Source organism: Hipposideros armiger, unplaced genomic scaffold (genome assembly GCF_001890085.2).
Source record: "Hipposideros armiger isolate ML-2016 unplaced genomic scaffold, ASM189008v1 scaffold_182, whole genome shotgun sequence".
Taxonomy (NCBI): Eukaryota; Metazoa; Chordata; class Mammalia; order Chiroptera; family Hipposideridae; genus Hipposideros; species Hipposideros armiger.
The window spans coordinates 2385459-2409438 of NW_017731532.1; the positions used below are offsets into that span (position 1 = coordinate 2385459).

The 23980-nt window shown below is 36.3% G+C and overlaps 1 protein-coding gene across 1 annotated transcript in view; it reads left to right on the top strand.

Moving 5' to 3' along the window:
* VCAN (versican) overlaps window positions 1-23980 on the top strand; it is a 113201-nt gene that overhangs the window by 29947 nt on the left and 59274 nt on the right. The window contains exons 6-7 of the mRNA XM_019652586.1: window positions 9587-9880; window positions 16451-19192. Of these exons, the coding sequence (XP_019508131.1) occupies window positions 9587-9880; window positions 16451-19192 (3036 nt within the window). The remainder of the gene's footprint in view (window positions 1-9586; window positions 9881-16450; window positions 19193-23980) is intronic.

Genomic DNA, 23980 nt, shown 5'->3' on the forward strand with positions numbered 1-23980 from the left:
GGTTTGCAACTGAACTTCGAGTTGTTTCTGTTTAAGTATTTGAATAGTCTAGCAAAGATAAACTGATGAAGGTGTCTAGGCATGGCAAGTTAGCAGCAGCTCGGGTAAATGATGCCCTCATTCAATAGTGATTTCAACAGATTGACTGTGAAGTAGCTACATAGGTGGGTATGGAAGGAAGCTGTTTATTATATGGTTGCTTGTCAGGCATTAAAAAAAAACAAAAAAAACCCACCTCTCCTTTTTGCACATAAGGAAACTGAGGCACAGGGAGGTTAAGTAATTAGATATGCCCTTTTTTTCTGTTCCACTGCAGTCAACTCTCAGGGCCACCAAAGTTTCCCCAGCAGAGCAACAGGCAGTTTTACAAACCAAGATGATGCAAAGTACTCTCACAGCTCCCCCAAATCTCTGATGTATCATTTAAAAATATTTTAATTCTATTTGAGTAGTAATTGTGGTAGTGATTTGATTGCAATGATTGGACTTGCTGATTTAACTCTATTTTTAACTTTTGGAGGAACTGCTAGACTGTTTTCCAATTTTAAATTCTCACCAGAAGTATTTTGGAGTCTTGCTTTTCTCACATTTTTGCCAATGTTATTTTTTTTGTTTTTAATCTGACTTTTTGATTATAGCCATCCTAATGGGTGTGCAGTGATATCTGACTGTGGTTTTCATTTTTAATTCCCTGAATGCTGATGATGTTGAGCAACTTTTGATGTGCTTATTGGCAATTTATATATTTTCTTGGAGAGATGTATTCAGAGCTTGTGCTCATTATTAATTAGATTGTCGTTTTGTTTTGATATGTAAAAGTTCCTTATATACTCTAGATTCAAGTGCCTTTTCAGATACTGTACATGATTTGCAAATATTTTCTCTGATTCTATGAGTTGTATTTTTACTTTTCAATAGGGCTTTTTGAAGCACAAAAGGTTTTAACTTTGATGAAACTCAATTTATCTAATGTTTTTTTGACTGTTTGTGCTTTTGGTGTCATATCTAAGAAAACGTTGGCAAATCCCCAGTCATGAAGACTTACTTCTGTATTTTCCTCTAAAGTTTCAAGTTTAACTTCTATTTTGATGTATTTTGAGTTAACTTTTATGTGTAGTGTGAGGTAAGAGTCCAAATTTCATTCTTTGGCATGTGTATGTCTAGTTTTCCCAGGACCATTTGTTGAAAAGGCTATTCTTTCCCCATTTAATGACCTTGGCACCCTGTTGAAAATCAATTGATCATAGATCTATGGGTTTATTTCTGGACTCTCCATTCTATTCCATTGATCTATATGTCTATACTTATGCCATTACCATGTTGTCTTGATTACTGTTGCTTTGTAATACATTTTGAAATTGGAAAATATGAGTCCACCAAGTGTATTCTTCTTTTCCAAAATTGTTTTAGCTATTCTGTGTCCCTTGAGTTCCCATATTAATTTTAGGATCAGCTTGTCAATTTTTATAAAGAAGCCAGCTTGGATCCTAATAAAGATTGTATTGAATCTCTAGATCAATTTAAAATGTATTGTCATCTCAAAAAGATGAAATCTTTGGATCCATGAGCATGAGATATTTTTCTGACGTCTTAAAGATTTTCTTTAATTTCTTTTGACAATGATTTATAGTTTTCAGAGTATAAGTTTTGCAGTACTTTTGTTAAATTTAATCCTAGATATTTCATTCTTTTTGATGCAAATGGAATTTTCTTTATTTCTTTTTCTGATTGTTGCAAATGTTTAGAAATATGATTGATTTTTTATCTTTTGGTATTGTATCTTGTATTCTGCAACCTTGCTGAAACTGTTTATTAGTTTTAACATGTTTTTAATGGAATCCTTAGGATTTTCTATAATAGTTTTTTTTTCCACTTTATATCTTACCTTAAAAAATTAGATATGTCTTGACATAACTCCCTGAAGCATGTGACAGTCATTTGCTTTAATTTTTTGATGTCAAGGTCTTCTGGAATTCTGAATTGAAAGAGCTTCTTTGGCAATACAGCAGCCATTTACCTCTCAGCTGTGAAAAGTGAAACACACACACACACACACACACACACACACACAATACTGGGCTGACCCTCCTGTGTTGACCTGCAGCCATACTGTGCTTATCAGACCAAATAACATATTCAATCTCTTACATATTTTAAAGACTCAGACACCCAGAAATTTTTTAGAACTTCTTTCTCATTCTAATTAAAATCTTACTGCTCTGTCAATGGTAAAGAATGATATCATCATGCTGGAAAACATAAAAATATGTTTAAATTTTCGTGGGGCTTCCTGTGTCTTTAAATCCTTCAAATTGACATACATGAGATCTTATGTGATAACACCTTGACAAATATGTGGATTCCTTTCCCCACAAATGTTATCTGATTTAGAGAATGTTAACAAACTGTCACAGCCAACTAGTGACAATTCTCTAATAATTACAGGTTAAATTTTTCAAAACCCAAAGTCTATGCCATAAGCCCCATGATGCTTCTACTTTAGCCTAAGACAAGGGAGAAGTTGGAAAAGTGCTGACCTGACTTCACAGCCTCATCACCCCCAAAATTAGAAACATCACCAGCCGAACACTAGAAGTGGACTGAAGTTATCTTAGTAGTCCCGGAGGTTTTCTTGTCATTGTTAACAGAAAGTTGGTCTCTGTGCAGGTTAAAGAATCACATCTTAGGGAGACTTGACATGCTTTTGAATCATTTACAAGTATTGACCCTCAAAAGATTATATAGCATCTGTTAGCTGTTAACCAAACATGTACAGCTGGTGGGTTCCATGATCCAGAGGATAATAAGAATTAGACTTCATTGCTGTGATCTTATGTACATAGATATGGGCAAAATGAAAGCGAGAAAGAAACAGCCTTTGAAAAATCTTAAAAATTCAATACTTCAAAGCTAACAATACTTATATTGAACTGTTTTTACCCCCTGGTACTTGCCATATACTTTAAATGGTTTATTGCATGGACATTCAGAAGCTCATTTCATGTGACTACTTCCAGCTCACACACTGTATCTACTTTTGCATACATTTATTATTTATACACCCTATTGACCCAAATAGCAAGGAAATATAATAATATATACACATCTTAAACTTCCTTATAATGAAAAAAAATAAGGCAGTTCTGCTCTCATATGGGCAAAAGGAATCATGATTCGTTTGTAAGAACGAATTTTTAGACCAGAAAGTTCAGGATAGAATCATTGGAGAACAAATAAACAGAAGAAGCCTAAACACTTATCACACTACCTGGCAAATATAGTCAACTAAAAAAGTGTGGGGATATCTCATCTGTGACCACCACAGAGAGCAGACTATCAGCTGCAATCTAGGAAAGAACTGAGTAATTATCAGTGGTCTGCCATTCCCCCTTTCACCTTGGTGATTGCAAGGAATTGTCAGCGGGAGACAAAGAGCCGATCCTAGCTTTGCCCTAGACCCAGGTCTTTTCATAATGTTCTTGAGTTACTCCTGGGTATAAACTCTAGCTTTTGAACAGTGTGGGTCATTTTTTATGTTTTGATTTGTTTTTATCACTGATTGCCCTTTAGTATATGTCATTTTTTGAGCCTGCCAAGAAGTAGCTTTTCCATTTAGCAATCAGAAGTATGGAAAAAGAATAGGCGTGATCCAATTTCCAGGAAGTCTTATAGCAGTTAGTTGTCAAATTAAAGTATTTTTTTCTTAATAATTCTGATGATGTTACTTCCCACGCTTAAGGTGAATTTAGCTTGTGGAATGTCAGCAGATATTAAAGCTTCACCAGCAATGTCTTTCAGTTTCTGCTAGGGCATCCCTGGAAAGTTGACATAACAGGAATAATTCAGAGCCACAGCATTTAACTTAAAATTTTGGATGAGTATGGGTTAAGATACTGCACGTTTTTCATATAAATATCCAAATTAGCCTGTGTGTGAACACCTCTGTTCTACATTATATTTTATGTGTGTAGTAATGTAAACGTGTATGTACACACCTCGATGAATTCTTACTGATAACAACTTCAGTTATCTTGGCCTTTTGTCTTCAGTAAAGCACTGTTTTGTGTATATAAAAAGATATTTTATATATTTCCCTCCTGACATTGTATTTGCTCTCTTTGAAGCGTTCTCTCCTAGATAGATAACATTTAGAAAGTGTTCCAAATCTGTACTCTAGTTATAAATCTGATAATAAGTGCCCTATAAATTTTGCTGCTTTGATGAGGCCACTTCTGGAACTTAAAAGTGGACTCATTGTCAACTTACAAAAGTAATGCTTTCCTTCCAGGAAGGTAACTATCCAGGTAATCTAAAATACATGCAATTGTTTACTTACAAGTATTCAGGGGTAAACGTAATACACAGCCTTGTCCTATGTTAATAAAATAGGCGTATTCCCTCACAGAAGGCTTTCCTTTCTTACCTCTCACTCTACAGGTGGTACTGTGATAAAAACTCATAGGGAATTTTTATTACCTACATCAGAGGCAAAGAGGTGCCTTTAAAATACTCTCAGGGGATGAACTTATACAACCTGACCGATGAAGTCATGTTGGAGAGAAACTAAGCAAATGCACTGAGTTGCTTTGCTTGATGCTCCATGTTTGCTTTCTCTTTCTCTTGTTCTTTGGTCCCTAATTTGGCGTTGCATCTGGACTTTGGATTTTTATCTCTTGGTGCATCCTCTTATGATCATTTATTTTTGGACCAAGACTGGAGTTCCTGTATTGTTTTTGGCCTAGATTTAATATCTGTCAAATTTCATCCCACTGTGCTTTAGTTGAGAACATATAATTTGACCTGTAAATAATTCCTGATGGTAGATTTAAAAAGTGAAAGTATTGGGTTGTCGGAAAAGTCATGACATATTTTTCTGGTTTTTGTTGCAAAAATGCGTCATGACTTTTCCGACGACCCAATAGATCAATAAAATCTTAACATCTTGACTACTTTCTCAGTGTAAAAGTGGTCAGTGCTTAGCCCACAACCTGCATTTTTCTCTGGTATATGTGGAAGCATGTGTCTACAATTGATTATTGAGGAGAAAGCCTGATGCTTTTATCTGCTGTATCTTGTTTCACTTTTTGTAAAAGATCATTTTAAGAAATGAACCCCTTCTGTGTTCGGATTAAACACTACTTTAGACACTTCATCAGGGCTCCCAACTCTGCCCCAGACCCCTTTGCCCACTTGCAGTCTTTGAAGCAAACCTGGGAGGCAATGGACTTCACACGCCCTTTGCTTTATGACGCGTTAGTGTTTTGGCTCCTGTTTGGGTTCTGTGTGGTTGCCCCATCCACTTACTCTGCTTCTATCTTGAGCAGGTTGACACACAGACAACCAGAAACTTAACACAGAGTTATACTTGTTATGGATCAATTGAGGCTCCTCTTGATTACCACACATAGGTCTCTAGAGCAGTGTTTTCCAAACTAGTCCATGAAACAGATCCATGGACTATTAAGTAGTATTCTATGGGAATAGGAGAGTTCTCTGGTCAAATGGTGTGGGGACTCCCAAGAAATACTATGCCATTAAATGTTCTGAGAAGCCTTGCAGAAATGAAACCTGTCAGATGACTTGTGTTTGTTTTCTAAATGCAGTTGTCCATGGAACCTCTTCTCTTTCGAATACCTAGTTACATCTCAAGGGTCACCAGTTTTCTGTGGAAGACGTTTTTGGAAATTATATTCTTAGAACTTGGACCATGAGTTAGCAATGTTCCTGATCCATGTCTTCAATAATAAGCTTTTAATAGACTAATTCTTGTTTAAATAGCAGGTCACCTCCATTTGTATTATATTAGATAAAAATCATATAATATCAATGTATTATCTGATTAAAACTAGGCATCTGATGAATCAAAAAGTACTTGACAGTACTTAGAAATCAGCAACTCTTAGTAATATGAATTACCATATTTTGCCATGTATAATGCTCTCCTGTATATACATGCACAGCCACATTTTTTACCCAAACTTTCAGATAAAAAAATCTTTCATTTTAATTTTTCAATTCAAATTTGTATTTGTTTACATTTAGGTACTTGTTTTTTTGTACGCTAGCGGAATTTTAGCATTTATTCTTTAACATATTATTGTACAGGAAATTTTACTTAACAAATAATTACAAAACACAAGAACAGATACAAGGCACAAGAAATTGTATGTACTCGTAACAACTGTACGATATTTACGCATCATAGAAGGCCAAGAACTCTTTGTTGTTGCAAGTTCATTGTAAGTTCAACAAAACTGATTATTGTATTCCAGGATATTATTTTGCATACAGATATCATTATTGATTTCTAGAGCTACATTTTTTAACTCATAGGCATAAATGAAAGAATTAAAAACATTTATATAGATACAGAATTAGTACTACCCATGTATAATGTGCATCCTTATTTTTCCCCCTCACAAATTTAGGCAAAAAAGTGTGCATTATACACGGCAAAATAAGGTAGTTCAATTACTGCTACCTGTGTATTACCTATTGGCTTACTTTTTTTTTTCTGATTTGGGTTTTAGTATGAAACTGATGCCAGGATATTCTGGCTGGCATTATTTAGAAAAGTATAAGATGCCCTAGTCTTAATCGTTTGAGGCTGGTACATAGGAAGGGCAAAGCTTGGACATTTAGCTTATCACTTTGGTTATAGATTCAGTGTTAATTTTAAGAGCTTCAAGAAATAGATAATTCTATAGTGTGCGTGCTTCACTATATCATTAGATTTTTGAAGGGGAAAGGTAATATTCATGTTAAACAATTATGATTTAGGAAGTGTTAGATATGTATTTTTTGAAACAAGAGCTAAAGTAAAAGTTTTACTTTTTTTTCTCATTATTTTGAAATAAAACAATTATAGCATATATATCTTTATAGATGAAATCTTTCAATTCTCACCTGAACGTAAACTCAATGTCAGGTAAATCTTCCTTTTTTATCTGAGTTACATAAAAACCAATGATGAGATCTCTTTCAATATATTATTTTATTTTATTTTATTTGCCATGTTTGAAAAATTTCTGTATATAAATGAAAAGGGAAATAGGTGGCTTTCGGGAATAACAGAATTTAATGAAATAAACAAAATCATTATTTTATGGGTATTGGATAGCTAGATGGAAATTATATCCTTCAAAAATGAATTAAATAATTTATATTTTGGTATAAAGTCAGATTTAATGAGAGTTTCTATGTGTAAAGTTCTATAACTAGATCTTTATGACTTAAGAATAATAAGAGAATTGTCTTTTTAACCCATGAGCACCTTCTGAAACCTTCCTTTCCTTTAATACCGCTGACACGTATGCTGTTTCAGACAGGGACACTAGGTACCCATGAAATCGTGCCACCGTTTTTCTTCATTAGCCCTTTGGTCTGGCGGCTTTTGGAGAAGTTGATTTCCCCCAACCTATCGACTCACCTAGCCCTTTTACTCAATTAATTATATTTCTTTGCCCTGCTCTGGTTGGCTAATCACTCCTGTTGCTTAAGAGGAACAGTAGTTTTCCCTCAAAGTAGAAGCACCTCGCAGTGCAGGAAACTAAGGCAACAAAAATGATACGCCAGCTGTAATAACAAACCCAAGTGTTCCACCTTGGAGGGAAATGGACTGGCACGCTGCCCTCTTTCACACTTGCATTCCTTTCAGGCGTTAGTGCAAGTGTAATGCGAAGTGAATGAGGCTGCTCAGGGCGGCCCAGACACAGTCTCTCCGTCTGCCTTTCCCCCCTGTTGCTTTGAGCCAAATCCATAGGTGAGATCAATCACCTGTTCCAGACAGCAGCTCCCCAAAGCCCTGCCGCAGAATTAGCTTTATTTAATGTGCTGCTTGGGAAGGCGGGGAGAAAAAGAGCACCTTGTTTCTTAACAAGAGCTTGAAATACCGTTCGTTTAACAAATATTGTGGAGTACATACGCTGTAACTGGTACTGTGACCCTTATGCTTTTTAACACCTATTAAGGAGGGAGCCACTGAAGGAATGGGGCGGGGAGAACTTATATTCTTAGAGTACATTTTTAGATTTAAGATTACTATCCTTTGCCAGACTGTATCATTAAGGACAAATCTATTCACATTCTGACCTTACCTTTTTTTCAGTCAGGTAAAAGTCATTTTTCTTTCTCTTCTTCAAACAGCTCTTGTTAGGATTTGACCGAGTTTCAGCAATTTTCGGTGTATAGTGAGAAAAGCTGATAACGTGTGATGTGGCCATTTTTCCCATGACTGAGTTTTCTTGTTTCATAAAGCTATCACATACTCAGAGAGAGTAATGGTTCTACTCATTTGAAACAATTGCTTGTTACATCTAAATTTAGTAGGGTGAAGATCTGAATAGTGAGAGCTCTGGAGTCCCAGTTGTCTAATACATCATAGAATCAGAAAGCGGCCTCAGGGAGATGGAAACAGGACCCGTAGCTGCTACAATAATAGGCTATCAATATTTTAGCTTCCTCTCCATTTCATTGTGTATTCCTCCTCTGCCTGCTAGTGTTGCTTAAGCATTCTCTAATTCTGTCTCTGTCTTTTCCAAAGCCATTTGTGTACATATGTGAAAAGCATCATTTCATTTGCATTAAGTTTATTTCAGCCAATTGTTTTGTTAGCTACCCCAGTAAATTGGAAGTAAAATTCCAATTTAACAAACTGTCTGGCATTTCCAGAATATTTTATTATGACACGTTAAATGATAATGAACTCATTTCCTGCTAATTGGACCTGATGATAAACAAAGTAAAGTTCGGCCTTTCTTTTTTAATCAATAAGTAAATATAAGAGTCGCTCAAACTTAGTTATTGCTTCTACTAGCACACATGTGTCTTTGTCAGCACTGGAACAAGGCTCCCCTCTGGCAGACAGACTGCAAAAGGTGTCCACCCTGGACAGAGCAAGTAGAAGAAATAAAACCCTTTTCTCAAGGGGACTTTGGTCTGTTTGGCTGGTTGAGTGGGGGCTGATGTTGGCCTCCATTCACTCTCAGCCTTGACCGTGTCCGGGCCATGACCTGCATAACAATCCCAGCAGCCCTGTGTCTCAGGCAGGAAGGCAGGGTAACGGCATTCCATCCCTTCCTGATGTCAAACCCTGGAGGTCGTTTTGTTTTGTTGTTTGAATTGATGGGACTTAATCATTTTGATAGTAGTGATGGATGAGAAGGAGGGTCAGAGAATTAGTGTTTGATTATAGGATAAACAAAGTGAAATAACCTCAGTGATAGTTCTCACAGCTTTCCCTTTGAAGCATGCAATGTTAATAAGTACATTACAGACTCTTTCATTAAAGACAAAATTCATTTCCTAGACAATAGTCCAAAGAATCACCTGGAAAGGTTTGTTCATCTTGAAGAATGAATTGTAACTTTATTATCAAATGACTGTTTCTATATACCCATAGGGCATTGAAGCAGTCATTTAATCATAAAGCATATATATATATATATATAAAATGAAGCTTTTCTCATATGTGTTATTTCTTATTATACATGTATTACATGCTTGCATTAACTCCCACTCCCCCACCCCACCTGGGAAGGAATTAAGAGTAAAACTTAGGGCTTTTTTTTCTGTCTTCTTATTTCAGGTGACGTGTACCACATCACTGCTCTCAATAAATTCACCTATGAGGAGGCTGAAGAAGAATGTGAAAACCAGGACGCCAGGCTGGCCACAGTAGGGGAGCTGCACGCTGCTTGGAGGAACGGCTTTGACCAGTGCGATTACGGGTGGCTGATGGATGCCAGCGTTCGCCACCCTGTGACTGTGGCCAAGGCCCAGTGTGGAGGTGGTTTACTTGGGGTGAGAACCCTGTATCGTTTTGAGAACCAGACAGGCTTCCCTCCCCCTGATAGCAGATTTGATGCCTACTGCTTTAAACGTAAGTGTTTGATACCTTTTTAAAAGTTACAGATTAAAAAAAAAACACAACTTCGAAGGCATGCATTGATGTTCAACTAGCAATTGGAATGGATTCCATGTCTTGCATTGTGCATGGAATGGGAACAATTCAGTGACTTTCAAAAGCAAGCAAGCGATGAAAACAATGGGAAGTTTGACAAATGGTTTTTTTTAAAGGGGATACAGAAATATCAAGTTACGGTCTTAACTGTGTCCCATTGCACCATGAAACGTATTTCTGAGTAGCTGTTCCATATTAATTGCAGCCCTGAAATGCAATTAGATTGTTGGTGCTATAATGCCCAGGCCAACTGTGGCCGAGTTGAATTCTTGAATTCTGTTTATTTTGTCTTTGTTGGGTATGTGTTTGAAATGGCAGAGAGTTTAAATTTCAGTAATTGCAGGTGAGTACTTGGAAGTGACATGGATAATCATAACGTTCAATTAATACCTAAAAATTAACCATGCTATCAATAAATATCTCCATTTCTCTCATCTGATTTCAAGTAATAGAAATATGTGCTTTCTAATAATTAATTTTCTAGTATCATATTGACAAACAATATATGTTCTTAGCAAAGCGAAACACAGGCTATCTTCAGTTATGTTTACTACTTACAATTGGTTGTAAGTAACATTTTCAACTTTCATGATCTAATTATGTGAAGTTTTCAAACTACCTTAAATTATTTTATCAATAGTAGTCACATGATATAGTATCATGCTTGTAGAATGCCTAATTAACCAAGCAAGTGATCCAGAGTCTTGTAATACTTACTGGAAGGCCTATATTGTGACATTAAACAAAGACCTAGAATTTTGAGTGATCTGAATATGTGTCAAGATAGAGCCATGTTATATTGAAATACAGTAACGTTTTAACTGTTTCTAATGTATTTTGTTATAGCAATATGTAACTAATGAGTAGAAAATGCACTAGCTTATCATGTAATTGGTTTCTAAAGTAAAACACACAGGCATTCTTCATCAACCAACAAGGCCCAGAGCCGGGATGTCTGAGGATTCAGCAGAACAGATGTTAGTGCATCAGGCAGGTGTGATTTTATACACTGCTGTCTCTCAGCTGAGATGTCTCTGCTTGGATTTCCTCCCACGGACTCAACTTTCTGAGTGTTAAAGCCACATCTGTGTATCAACGCAATACAAATTGGCCATCAAAAGCCATTGAAAATCCTAACTTTTGTTCCTAAACCCTGAAACAACAGAAAAAGTCTTCTTTAATCATTTTCAGAAAAACAAACAACAATAACAAAAGCCTTATCCCAAAAATAGAAAGATATACATTCTTTAAGCCGCCTTCTCCTAACAGTGATTTTCAGATAGTTCAAGCTGTATGATCGGTTTTACATTACGTAACTAATACGAACAAGGAATAAAATCAGATTGGTATGTGTTGGGGCAAAGGGGTTAGAGAGGTTAAGTTAGGGAAGATGTGGAATTATCCAACTTTACTATGTTGCTTGATTATATTTTCTCATGCTTTATAAAACTGGCACTAGAAAACTTTTAAACATTTTTTTTCTCCCTGAGGGTAAAATTTAAACCAAAGTCTGTCTGTAGCCACAAAGAATTCATCCCAATGTGTTTTAAGTTATTTATTTAAATGGGGAGTTCACATGCATGTATGAAATAACAAGGTAGTTAGATTCAAGTAGAAAAACCACCTACTAAAAATCTATATAAAAATCTTTAAACAGTTGGAAAAGTTAGATCTATTGTTTTCTCTCTAATTCATTTGAATCTATATAACTTGGAAATATGTAACTTGTAAATATAATGGTTCAAAATTTTTTCTTCCCACCAATGCTAAAGGCTAGATATTTTGCTTATTTCTAACTTACCTAAGGCGATCCTATTCAAAATTTATTCAGCACTTAAAAGGTTTAGAAGGTTTAGTCATAAAAACCTTTCTTAAGCCATGAACAATGCCAACATCTTCCCCAGATTTCTAATTCGTTTTTCAAGGATTCTTTATATGTATATTAAAGAATTTGAAAAATATTCTCAAAATGATTTGACTGCTGCTCACTTTCCCCACATACTTGAATATGACTGAATTCTGTAGGGTAAATTTTGTAGGAGATACGACCTTAGCAACAGTTCCAAAAGTGATTTCAGAGAAGTACAATTGGTTGGTAAAGTAGAGGAATTTAGAAATACGACCATATTTTTCTTGTTTGCTTTTACCAAATGTAGAGAGTATTTTTGTAGCCACTTCTTGCTGAATGAACAATACCAAATCACACTTGGCTAAATCACCTTTTCCTTCTAAAATCATTAAATAGAACTTTAATTATGGGTGGTGATACATATAATTCGAATTGATTCTTGTCAAATAGATTTGAAAAACAAGTAAGTTAATGTCTTTGTGAAATAAATTTTCCGCTGTATTCCCCTGTAATGATTAAACTAAATTGTGTGCTTTCAAATTTTCTATGACCTCAGGGTTAAGCAAGTTCTGTGAAAGAGTTATACAGGGCTTTGAAAGATCACCTATTCATCCCCAAATGTAAGTGACTCAAAAGCATTCAAGACCCATGTTAATCTCTTGTTTGACATTAGTAATGATATCCAAACCAGGGAGACAGAGCATGTTTCCAAGAACACCCATTCTTATATCCTATTACCGTTGCTGTCAGATAGTTTTTCTAATGATCTACATCCATTGCATTAGAGTTTGAGCCCACTTTTTTAAGTTGGAGACCAAAATCTAAATAACAATCATTTCTATTATTAAACATAATTGTTTAGTTATCCCTCAACATTTTCCTCAAATGAAACAATTTATGTTTTCAAATTTCAGTTTTTAGGCCTCTGATCATGGATGTAATCTTGCTTTGAGCTGTCATTTTTTTACATCTGTCTGTTTGATTAAGCTTGGAAATCAAAATAGTGGTCTAAAGAAGGCTAAATAAGTGCCCACGACTTCATATGCTGCCTTTTTTGCATATTTGTTTACTTTTAAATTTGGCCTGCCCTCCTAACCTGTATGGTCAGCTTATCTTTTTTGTGCCTTCAATCATAATCTGACCATAGGTACCAAAACTTATCCTTCCCTCATTGGTATTTTTTAAATGTTTTCTGTTTATTAAGTTTGAATCTGTTAGCATACACTCTTTCATAAAACTTAAAAAAAAAGTTGTTTGAATTTTAATCATTGTTTCAACTTTTCTTTTTTCCCCAAATATGAACCCAGAATCAACTTATTCAATTATCTGCTTTATTTGTGCATTCTTAGGTGTATAGTTATCTGTGTATAAATCATCTAATATAGAACTAATTTGAAATGAGTCACTTCCCTATAATGTAGGCAGTATGAGTTACATCAAGTATCATGCTGCTATTAGGGTTTTTATATTTTATTAGGAAAATCTGCCTCATGTCTCACAACAGAAGCACAGAGAAGATAGTCCATAGGACATAAAATACCATAAGTACAGTGATGTGAAACATCTGTGTGGCAGACAGCTGCAAAGGTTGGAAGGGAGCTTTTGTGGAAAAGGCGCATGCTGATTCCTGTTGGCTTCCTCAGGAATGAAACTGAAGGGACATTGGTAGTTTTCCAAGACAGAAACTTCTTCATGTGAAGGCTCCTTCTGGAAGGACACTTTTAGAATACTGTGGAGCTGTGTTCTCGCCTTTGTAATAATTATCATCAGTACAGTGGCATTTAGTCTTACGATATCTCTTTGCACATATTTGTGTTTTTAAAAATGATTTTGGGGAGCAGGGCAAATGGTTGAAACAAACGGCACAGATTATGAGATATACTGAGTCATGATGGAAATCAGCTGTTAACTTGATGAAAAATCCATCCAGCCCCAAAAGGAAGTCTGAGGTTTTACATTCCAAATAGTAGAATTAATTAACTGAATTATAAACAGATTTTTTTAACAAGGCTCTAAAATTGACAACTCTTATTTTTGAAAACAAATTCACATAAAGCCTGGCTTTGTAAAGAAGATGCTGTGAGACATACTGCTATTACTTTACTGTGCTCCAGGACTAGAGGAAGACACTACCAAATGGTATTGTAATAATTGACAATGACATAAAGTTATTTAGTTTTGTTTTTGTTTTTTTAAGTCTGAGTCCTTCATTTTCCAAACACTATAAAATTGTCATAGCATTGTATAAAATCACTGGCACAGAAGTTGTGTTGGAACCTAACTCACAGGCCCTCTGTTTGGTCCTAATGCAGCATCACCTCCTGCTAATTTAATCAGTCACGGACATACTCAGAGGAAAACAGCAAAATTAGCTTTATGTTGTTATTAATAATATGGTTAATTTTTTCTTGGATGTAGTGTGCTAAGTGCTTATATTATGTTTCCATGGGAACTTTCTCTGTATGTACATTTTCCTATTTCTCCAAAGAATGCAGTTATAAGACAAACATAATATGTGGCATTTAAATTGAGGTAACAGTGATGGAATTTCAGAAGATCTAGAGAATTGAATTAAAAGAAAAAACACATTTTGGTTCCTTAAGTTGCTCATGTCAATCAAAATAGACCAAAGCTTCTTCCAGTAAATGAATGCAGAAAAAGCTTTTTTTAAAAAAAAAAAAAAAAAAAAAAAAAAGGAAGAAAAAGTTATTTAACATATTTTTAAAGAGTTCAATTTTTTTTATTTAGTTTTGTTTTAACATAAAAGGATAAATAGTGACCGAGTTTTAAAGAATAGTTAAAAGCATCATGATGTAGATGGCCACCAAGTTTTCATTCTAAAATTGATGAATCTGGGCTTTAAAATGATCTGGGGAATGAATGACCACAGCTAATAACAGCTCAAACCAAACCAAAAAAGGAGGAGCCTATTGCAGCTCAAGTCTGATATACAACAAAATCACATCATTTTATCATTAACTTTTAAAAATAGACTTTGTTTTTTTAAAGTTTTAGGTTCACAGCAAACTTGAGTGGACAATGCAGTGATTTCCCATGTACCCCCCCATCCTCACTCGGGCACGGCCTCCTCCATGATCAGCACTCCCCTCCAGAGCGGAGCCTTTGTCATCATGGCTGAACCCACACGGACACATCATAATCACTCAAAGTCCATAGTTTACATGAAGGCCCACTTTTTGTGTTGTACATTCCGTCGTTTTGGACAAATATGTCAATGACATGTACTTACTATTCTCGTATCATCCAGAGCAGTTTCACTGACCCTAATTATCATTAAGTTTTGATAGAGTAGATGGAGCTCGAAGGTATCCAACTTCTTTTTCCAAGCACTCCTGTTTTCGGATTAAGAAACAAGATATTGTAGATACCACAGATATGGCAACTCTTATCAGGGGGAGCAGGCATTACCCATACAACTAGTTTTAAGCCATACAGGACATAGCAAAACAACGACTACAGTTCCTCAGAACTGTTCCTTCTGAGTTTAGCAGCAACTAATTTTTGATTTTTGAAAGTTTGAATTTAAAAAAAAACAAACACCAAAAAACAATCATTGGACTAAGCTGCCACATTTTCAGTAGGTTGAGAAAGAATCTTGTCTACAGCACTGTCACTTTTGTATTTGATTTAAATTCCTTTAAACAGGCCAGGCCATTCTCTCTGTAAATCTGGAGGCATTATAATGTAGCATTTTATGATGACATGTTACTTTTTATTGCCTGAGCCCATTCTTTCTGATGCTCAGGGTTGTTTCCAGTGATTTGTAATTATAGGCCTAAAATATATCATGTGGGTACTTTATTTCCTGTTCTAGGTTTGGGTTTCATGCTAAAGTAAGCCTGGAACCAAGACCCTTAAGAGTTACAAACGTAGAGTGTAGGACATAGAACAAAACGTAGAAGTACAACAAATGCCAAGTAGCCTCTGCCAGAAACATTTTATTATTTGTTAGAAACAAGGCTACACCACAGAGTTGAAAGGAAGAGGAAGAGGAAGACAAATGTCCAACACCTGGAATCAAGTGAAGGGTGGTATTAAAAAGTTTAATATCCTGTTTTTATGAAACCCTCCACGTTATGGACAGTGTAATAGTTTATATGTAAATGGGGTACATTTGATGTGGCTTTTTGTTGTTTTGCAGTCTGAGGCACTCCCGCTCCCCTGAGACAGGATGCAGCTTGAGAAGGAGGGAGAAAACTAGAGGCAGGGTACAGAAGCTTCCAGAATAGTAGTGCTGAGTTCTCCTACTAGGCTTCAAGTTGCTGCTGTAATTTCTGATGAATTCACCTATCTACTGTTTCCAAACTCTGCATTTATATTTTTTAGGCGCCTCCTTATCTTAAAACTACATAATATTTGTTTTCCTTAACCAAGAACATTCATTCATACCTATGGATAAAAGCAGAGATAACCCTTATAACTTAAAACAAGGGATCAATTTGTGAGTATTAAATGTTCAATGGTCTGTCTTTGGGTTCATTGAAGTATAGATTTTAGACTCTCAGCCATCACAAAATATTTTTAGGCCACCCCAAAATACACAGCAGGACTTAACAAACACGACGTGCAACGTTTTATTAGTGACTTGTCTAATCAACTCTTTGAAATTATTTTTCTAGCTAAACAGATTGTATCAGAGGCTACAACCATCGAACTGAATGTCCTTGCAGAAACTGCATCACACAGTTTATCTAAAGATCTACAAATGATACCTGACAGAACTACACCAGTCATCCCTTTAATCACTGACTTACCTGTCATTACAACAAAGTTTCCTTCTGTGGGAAATATAGTCAATTTTGAACAGAAATCCACAGTTCAATCTCAAGCTGTCACACACAGGTTAGCCACGGAATCGCCCACACCTGCTGGGAGAACCAAGAAGCCTTGGGATATGGACTATTCCTCACCTCCTTCAGGACCACTTGGAAAGCCAGACATATCTGAAATTAAGGAAGAAGTGCCCCAGAGTACAACTGTTATCTCTCTTCATGTTACTGATTCATGGGATGGTGTCATGAAAGATATACAAACACAAGAATCAGTTACACAGATTGAACAAATAGAAGTGGGTCCCTTGGTAACATCTATGGAAACCTCAAAGCACATTCCTTCCAAGGAGTTTTCTGTAACTGAAACACCATTTGTATCTACAACAATGACCCTGGAATCCAAAACTGAAAAGAAAACAGTAAGCACAATTTCGGAACCAGTGACCACAACCCGCTATGCATTCACCTTGGAAGAAGGTGATGGTGACGACAGAACTTTTACACTTAGACCTGATCAGGGTACCTTGGTGTTTAGCCAAATACCTGAAGTCATTACCGTGTCAAAGACTTCAGAAGATACCATTTCTACTCAACTAGAGGATGTGAAATCAGTCTCAGCGTCGACAATGGTCCCACCTGTAACTATGCCTGACAATGATGGATCATTCTTGGACACCTGGGAAGAGAAACAGACTAATGGTAGGGAACTTGAAGATATTTTTGGCCAGGATGTATCCAGCACACCTTTCCCATCACAGCATCATACAGAAGAAGAATTGTTTCCTTATTCTGGTGATAAAAGATTAGTCGAAGGAATAGCCACAGTTAGTTATCCCTCTCCACAAACAGCAATAACACAAGGAAGAGAAAGAACAGAAACACAAAGACCAGAGATGAGAACAGATACGTATACCGATGATGAAATGCAGGAAAAGATCACCGAAGAGCCACTTAAAAGAAAAATAGAGGAAGAAGGTGCTTCTAGAATGAAGTTCTCTACAGCTTCCTCAGAGCCACGTCATCTTACAGAATCTTCAATGGAAATGACCAAATCGTTTGATTCCCCAGCAGTGACAACAACAAAACTAAGTGTGGTGCCCACAGAGGCAAGAGATGTGGAGGAAGATTTTACAACTGCAGTTGGATTAGAAACAGATGGCTATCAAGATACGACAAAGGATGATGAGAGCATTACAACAGTGCATTTGACCCACAGCACTTTACATGTGGAAGTGGTCACTGTATCAAAGTGGTCACGGGATGAAGATAATACAACCTCAGAGCTGATAGGGTCCACAGAACATGCAGGCTCTCCAAAATTGCCCCCTGCCCTACCTACCACTACAGGAGTGAGTGGAAAGGAAAAAGAAATCCCAAGTTTCACTGAAGATGGAGGAGATGAAGGTAGTACTCAAAAGCCATTAGAGCGGTTTACTGAGGAAGACACCACAGACAATGGGAGATTCACAGTTAGATTTCAGCCAACTACATCAATAGGCATTTCAGAAAAGTCAACTTTGAGAGATTCTATAACTAAAGAAAGAGTTCCACCTATCACAAGCACGGAAGGTCTAGTTGTTCATGCGACCAGAGAAGGAAGTGTTTTGGATGAAGGAGAATATATAGATGTCTCTAAGCCTGTATCTACTGTCCCCCACTTTGCACACACTTCAGATGTGGAAGGATTGGCATTTGTTAATTATAGTAGCACCCAAGAGCCTACTACTGATGTAATCACTTCCCATACCATTCCTCTTTCTATAATTCCCAAGACAGAGTGGGGAGCGTTGGTACCTTCTGTCCCATCAGAAGGTGAAGTTCTTGGTGAACCCTCTGAAGACAAACATGCCCTTGATCAGACTCATCTTGAGGCAACAATTTCTCCTGAAACTATAAAAACAACAACAGAAATCACTCAGGAAGAATTCCCTTGGAAAGAACAGGCTCCAGACAAACCAGTTCCTGCTCTCAGTACTACAGCTGGCATAGTCAAGGAGGCAACACGACCTGTGGATGAACAAGATACTGATGGGTCAGCGTCACCTGTCAGCACCAGTGTCACCCAGCTTTTAGAGGAAACCACTACTGAGAAAAGAGAGAAAACACCCTTAGATTATATTGATTTAGGCTCAGGATTACTCGAAAAGTCCAAAGCCACAGAACTGCCAGAATTTGCAACAATTGAAGCCACAGTTCCAAGTGATATCACCACAGCCTTCAGTTCAGCAGACAGACTTCCCACAATTTCAGCATCCAAGACACCTTCAGCATCCACTGAGCTGCCTATCATTGACAGGGAACCTGGTGAAGAAACCACCGGTGACATGGTAATCATTGCAGAAGCAACACCTCCTGTTCCTCCCACCACCCCAAAGGATACTGTAGCCAAGGAAACAGAAACCGATACTGATGGAGAGTATTTCACAGCTCCAACTACTCCTTCTGCTCTACAGCCAACAAGACGACCAACTATGGGAGGCAAAGAGGCCTTCAGACCTCAGCCACTTTCCACTCCAGAACCCCCGGTGGGGACAAAATTCCACTCTGACATAAATGTTTTTATTATTGAGGTCAGAGAAAACAAGACAGGTAAGTCTTTGCTTTCTAGACATACCAGTCAAGGCAATCCGCATTTTATCTTGAAAATTACTTTTGGGGGAAAAAAAAATCAACTACCAAATGCTGCCATTAGAAGATAACTGGAGTGTGAAAAAATTCTGTGTTTTAGCTTCACAGATTTGTACAAGAATTGGAAGAATATGTTAAACAGTTTGGAAGAATGTTAGATACGATTTTGTTAAAAGTCATAAGAAGCCCTGCTTTGTCATGTAATATAACCAAATCATCATGTTACATCACCTCAGAACATGCAGAACAAAGTGTTTTAATTTCAGTGTCTTTCCATGCATTACTACTCAAGCGTAGTACTAGGCTGTGTTAACATTCCATTGGTCTTTAACTATTAACCTTCAGTACTTTCATTGTGGACAGCTTAACTGTATTTCATATTCCTAGGGCTGACGGATATCTAAATGTTTGCTTTGGTTTTTCTCTTCCAGTATTTTGCAAGCTTATGTTTTATGGGGTGGGTAATAGGTCTGTCATTTAAATGTTATTTTCATGCAAGGTCAACCTGTTTTTAAGCTGTTGTCCCTGGGTATTTGAACAAGGCTTTAAATATTTAGAACAAATACAATCCAGCTCAGTTCTAGGAAATATAATTCATTGTATCAAATATAATTTTAGAAGGTGGATATGTCAGCATTACCTCTGTTCGGTAAAACCAGGCTATAATGTTCTTTATTTTATGATTTAATTGTTTTAATCTCAGGGAATATCTGCAATGCCTTCTGTTTTGTGCAAATATTTTATTTATTTCTGGCAAAACGCTTAAAAGTGGTGTTTTTACATTGATTCATACTTGCAATTTTCATTATCAAACATAACTTATTCCTTCCTAAAGGTCAGACTACACCATCTTTTAAGTTTGGTAAGCTGAGTTAAGATGATATAGCATGTATAGTTCAATAGATCAATTCAGGTTTGTTTGTCTTTTTCTAATTCAGAAGTTCAGATTATTGATTTTAGTTAAGTTGCTGTATTCTAGTTTAAATATGTGAATCAAATGACTAAATACTCATTTTTCCTTGACATAGCTCTGAGAAATTGGGCTAGAAGATTTTTTTTTTTAATTTTTAACCAGGTTTTCTCCCTTACTGTTGGGATAGTCCCCTCAGGGTATTTTACTTAAGAGTGATGCTATCCTCATTAGAGTACTCAGGAGTGCACCTGTTGGGAACACACAGGTAACCCTGTGGTCAAGTCAGTTGGCTGCCAGTACTGTACAAACTTCACAGCTTCAACTATCCAGAATCTTCTCATTGTAAACGCTCTTGCCAGGGCAGTAAATTGTAGAGACAGGAATACATCCCCAGGGTCCTGAAGTTAATCTCCACTTTCCAATACAGTTGAGAGAGGCCAGGAGTGGAACATGATTTTCCTGCTAATGATGCTGTTTCTTGGAGACCATAACATATTTCCTCTCTTATATTCCTTTTCTGCCTCTTGGAACTGGAGGTGGAGGGGGAAGAGTGGCCAAGGAGGAGGAATGAGGATTGCTGTCATTAGGGTTGGAAAAGAGACAAGAAGGTATTACTATGAAAAGAAAAAAGGGAAGAGAAACAAAAAGGAATCACTACCAACACTTAACTTGAGAATTTAAAAAATATATATATATATTTGAATGAGTCACTATGCAGCAGTTTTCCCCAATTTACTCTCTTGGTAGTGTAGATACTCAGTTGCATCAAATAAACTAGAAAACAGCAAAAAGTGCTTTGCATTGAAAAACTCTTCTAAATAGAAAACTGTGTAAAGGTTAGACTGATCAAATTACAAAATGGAAAAGTAAAACTTGATCTCCCTGGAAGAACTGGCAGTCATCTGAAAAAAAAAATCTAAGTTTATAAATGGTTACTCGAAATGGAGGGTCTGAGAAACCTCACTAGAAGCCATTTATACAAAGGTGCATATTTACATTTGAGTAGTGAACTTAATTCAGCTGGATCTGGGAGACAGGACTAGGTGTTTCTTCCTCTTCCACTTTTAAAACATGGGACTATGATTCGTGTTCAAACTAGTTTTTATTCCACATTGATAACAATAGGTCACAAAACTCTGTGGAAACAATGTTTGGTTATCCCCATCAGGCAGGGATTCCAGTGTGTGTGTGTTGGGGGCTGGATGAGCCTGTATGTCTCGTTTTCTCCCTCTACTCTCTCTGTCTCTCATCTATCTGTCTTATCTGAGTGCTTTATATTAGCCATCCTCCTTAGGACTGAAAGCTTTATGTATTATCTTAACAGGACAACGAGGTTTACTCAGATCCAGCTGTTAACTTTTACTTACTTTACTTGTTTCCTATGAGAAATTTAATTTTTCAAGCATTTTGAACTTTGGTGAGGGAAACCCTAAAGCAGATGTTAAATTAATGAGTTCTAAGGCAGGTGTATGTTAATAAGGAAAAATACATATGTGCCTGGAAAACCAACCTTTTTAGGCATCAAGGCACATTTTTCCAGACTGGAAAATCCTTGGTACATGTATGAACTTGTATAAATCTATTCACACACATAGAATTGACCTCTACACATACTGTATATCCAAGTAAGCAAGAATACCACCCATGCTACACTAAAACAAGGCATTCATACTTTTTTTGCTGCACTCAGCAAGTCATATAAATCTTGATTTTCTTTTTTTACTGCTATGAAACAAAACATGCTACTCAGGACACGTTTATGTTATATTTGCTTAAATGGATCTTAATAGCAACTTAGGGTGCTATTGCTAGAGGGTAACTATGGTTAGCAGTTAAAAAAACCTGAAGGAACTTTTCAGCTCATAAAAGTTTTATGAGCTGAAAAATGCTATGGGGTGTGTTTAACAGTGGTTCAGGGGATACTGAAAACATGACTGCTGTCTATTTCAGGAGTAATTTGCACACCTGCATTTTCAAAAATTATTAAAAGGTTTTCTTTGTGAACATGTATGAAGTCTGTAGGATTTAAAGGTGTAGAAAGAGTTTCTGTAGCTCTGGGCTTTTTTTTTTTTTTTAAAGAATGCTTTTTCTCCAAATCACATGAAATGTCACAGGTTAGTGTGACAGAGCTGTGACTATCTTTAAAACTGATATATTGATATCTTTAAATCAAAGAATAATTTGGAAATATGCAAACATTATTATGCAAATGCTCATAGTTATAACCTTAAAATAAGTGGCTTATTAGTTTTTTAAAAAACAAGTTCATATATGCCATATAATATTTGTCAGGCTGGCTTGATGTTATTTGTCTTGTCAGGTGTTCTTTTTTTTGCTAGTTGTATAATTTATATTTATCTAAATCTGAGTGTAAGGCAAGTGTAAAGCCAGTGTTAAACTAAAATGATGTAAATAGTAAGATTGATAAAATAATTAATGTAATGATGTTAAAGGTTAATGAGATTTTGAGAAAGACAATTTTGGCCTCTAAATTAGAATTCATTTTGCTCAGTTTCCTTATTGAAAATTATGGTCCCTTATTGCTTACATCATTCAGAAATAATTCCCATGTGATTAATCCCTTCTGAATTTTTGTTTGTACTTTGTAGAAATGTATATAAAGCTAAAGATTTACTTTATGAATATGATGGTGTTGAGGAGAAGGTAAAAAAATAAATGTTGGCTGAGATATCTGGGCAAATGCCAATATTTATATCATTAAATGCATAGTCATCATTTTTTGAAATATAATATTTATATGAGATAGTGTCATATAATTTTAAATCACATATTTTTTATTTTTGTAGCATTTATTATGTCTTATAGAAAAATTACTTTCATATTTTTTATTATAGGATCAGATTCCTTTCTTCAAGCAAAACCTATTTAGGGCCTTCATATTTTGAGCAGATAAAAGAGTGGCTGTACTGGTTAACGTTTGAGGGGGGAGGCAGGAGCCTCCTTTCTTGAAACCTCTCCCTTATGCCATTGGTAGTTTCTAAAATAACGTGCACCTCAGCACACAGCTAGAAAGAGAATTATATAATCTAGAAAACTCAAAATAAAGCAGAAACAATTACTCATTCCCGAATGTATTGATTTTTATAAAGTAAAAACATTTTTAAAATTGGTCTGATTTACACTAGAATGATACACATTTATTAAAATTTATCTTTCAATAATTTTGTGTAATGCTGGATAAAACAAATTAAGCAAATCTAGGTTCAATCATATTGATACCTATGTGTAATTAAAAGGATATCTAGTTACATTTCAGAATGTCACATGAATGTGCAGAGCTAAATCCTCACCCAGCTCACGCTTAGGGTTGATACTTTCAGACCCCGTTTTACAGACGTGTATATTATCATGTTTAAATCTCAGAGATAATCTGTGAGACAACTGGGGAAAGTATTGCAGATGGGCAAACAGAGGCACATTGGGTCTGACCCTGCTGGCACCGGGTCTACCAGCCCTGACACTCCTGGGAGCATTGCTGCAAGGAGGCGAGTCTCTCGCCTGATAAACTCACAGGAATGATAACCCCCTATTGGGTCAGATGCTGACCGGTCCATCAATTCCTGAAAGAGAATAGACTCTGGAAAGACTGGCTTCTTGTCGGCATTCTATCAGATTGTTCAGAGTAGATGACAGGTTTAATTTGCTGATACTATGGGGTACTGTGCACACTCTTCAGAAACCCGCCATGGAAAGGAAACAGCATGTGGAAATCGGTAGCCCTGGCTGTGGGCTGCTGCTTTCATGCAGAATTTTGGAGCACATCCCTGAAAGTGGATAGCACTGGTGCCTGCACACATGAGTGGTTCCCTTTGCTG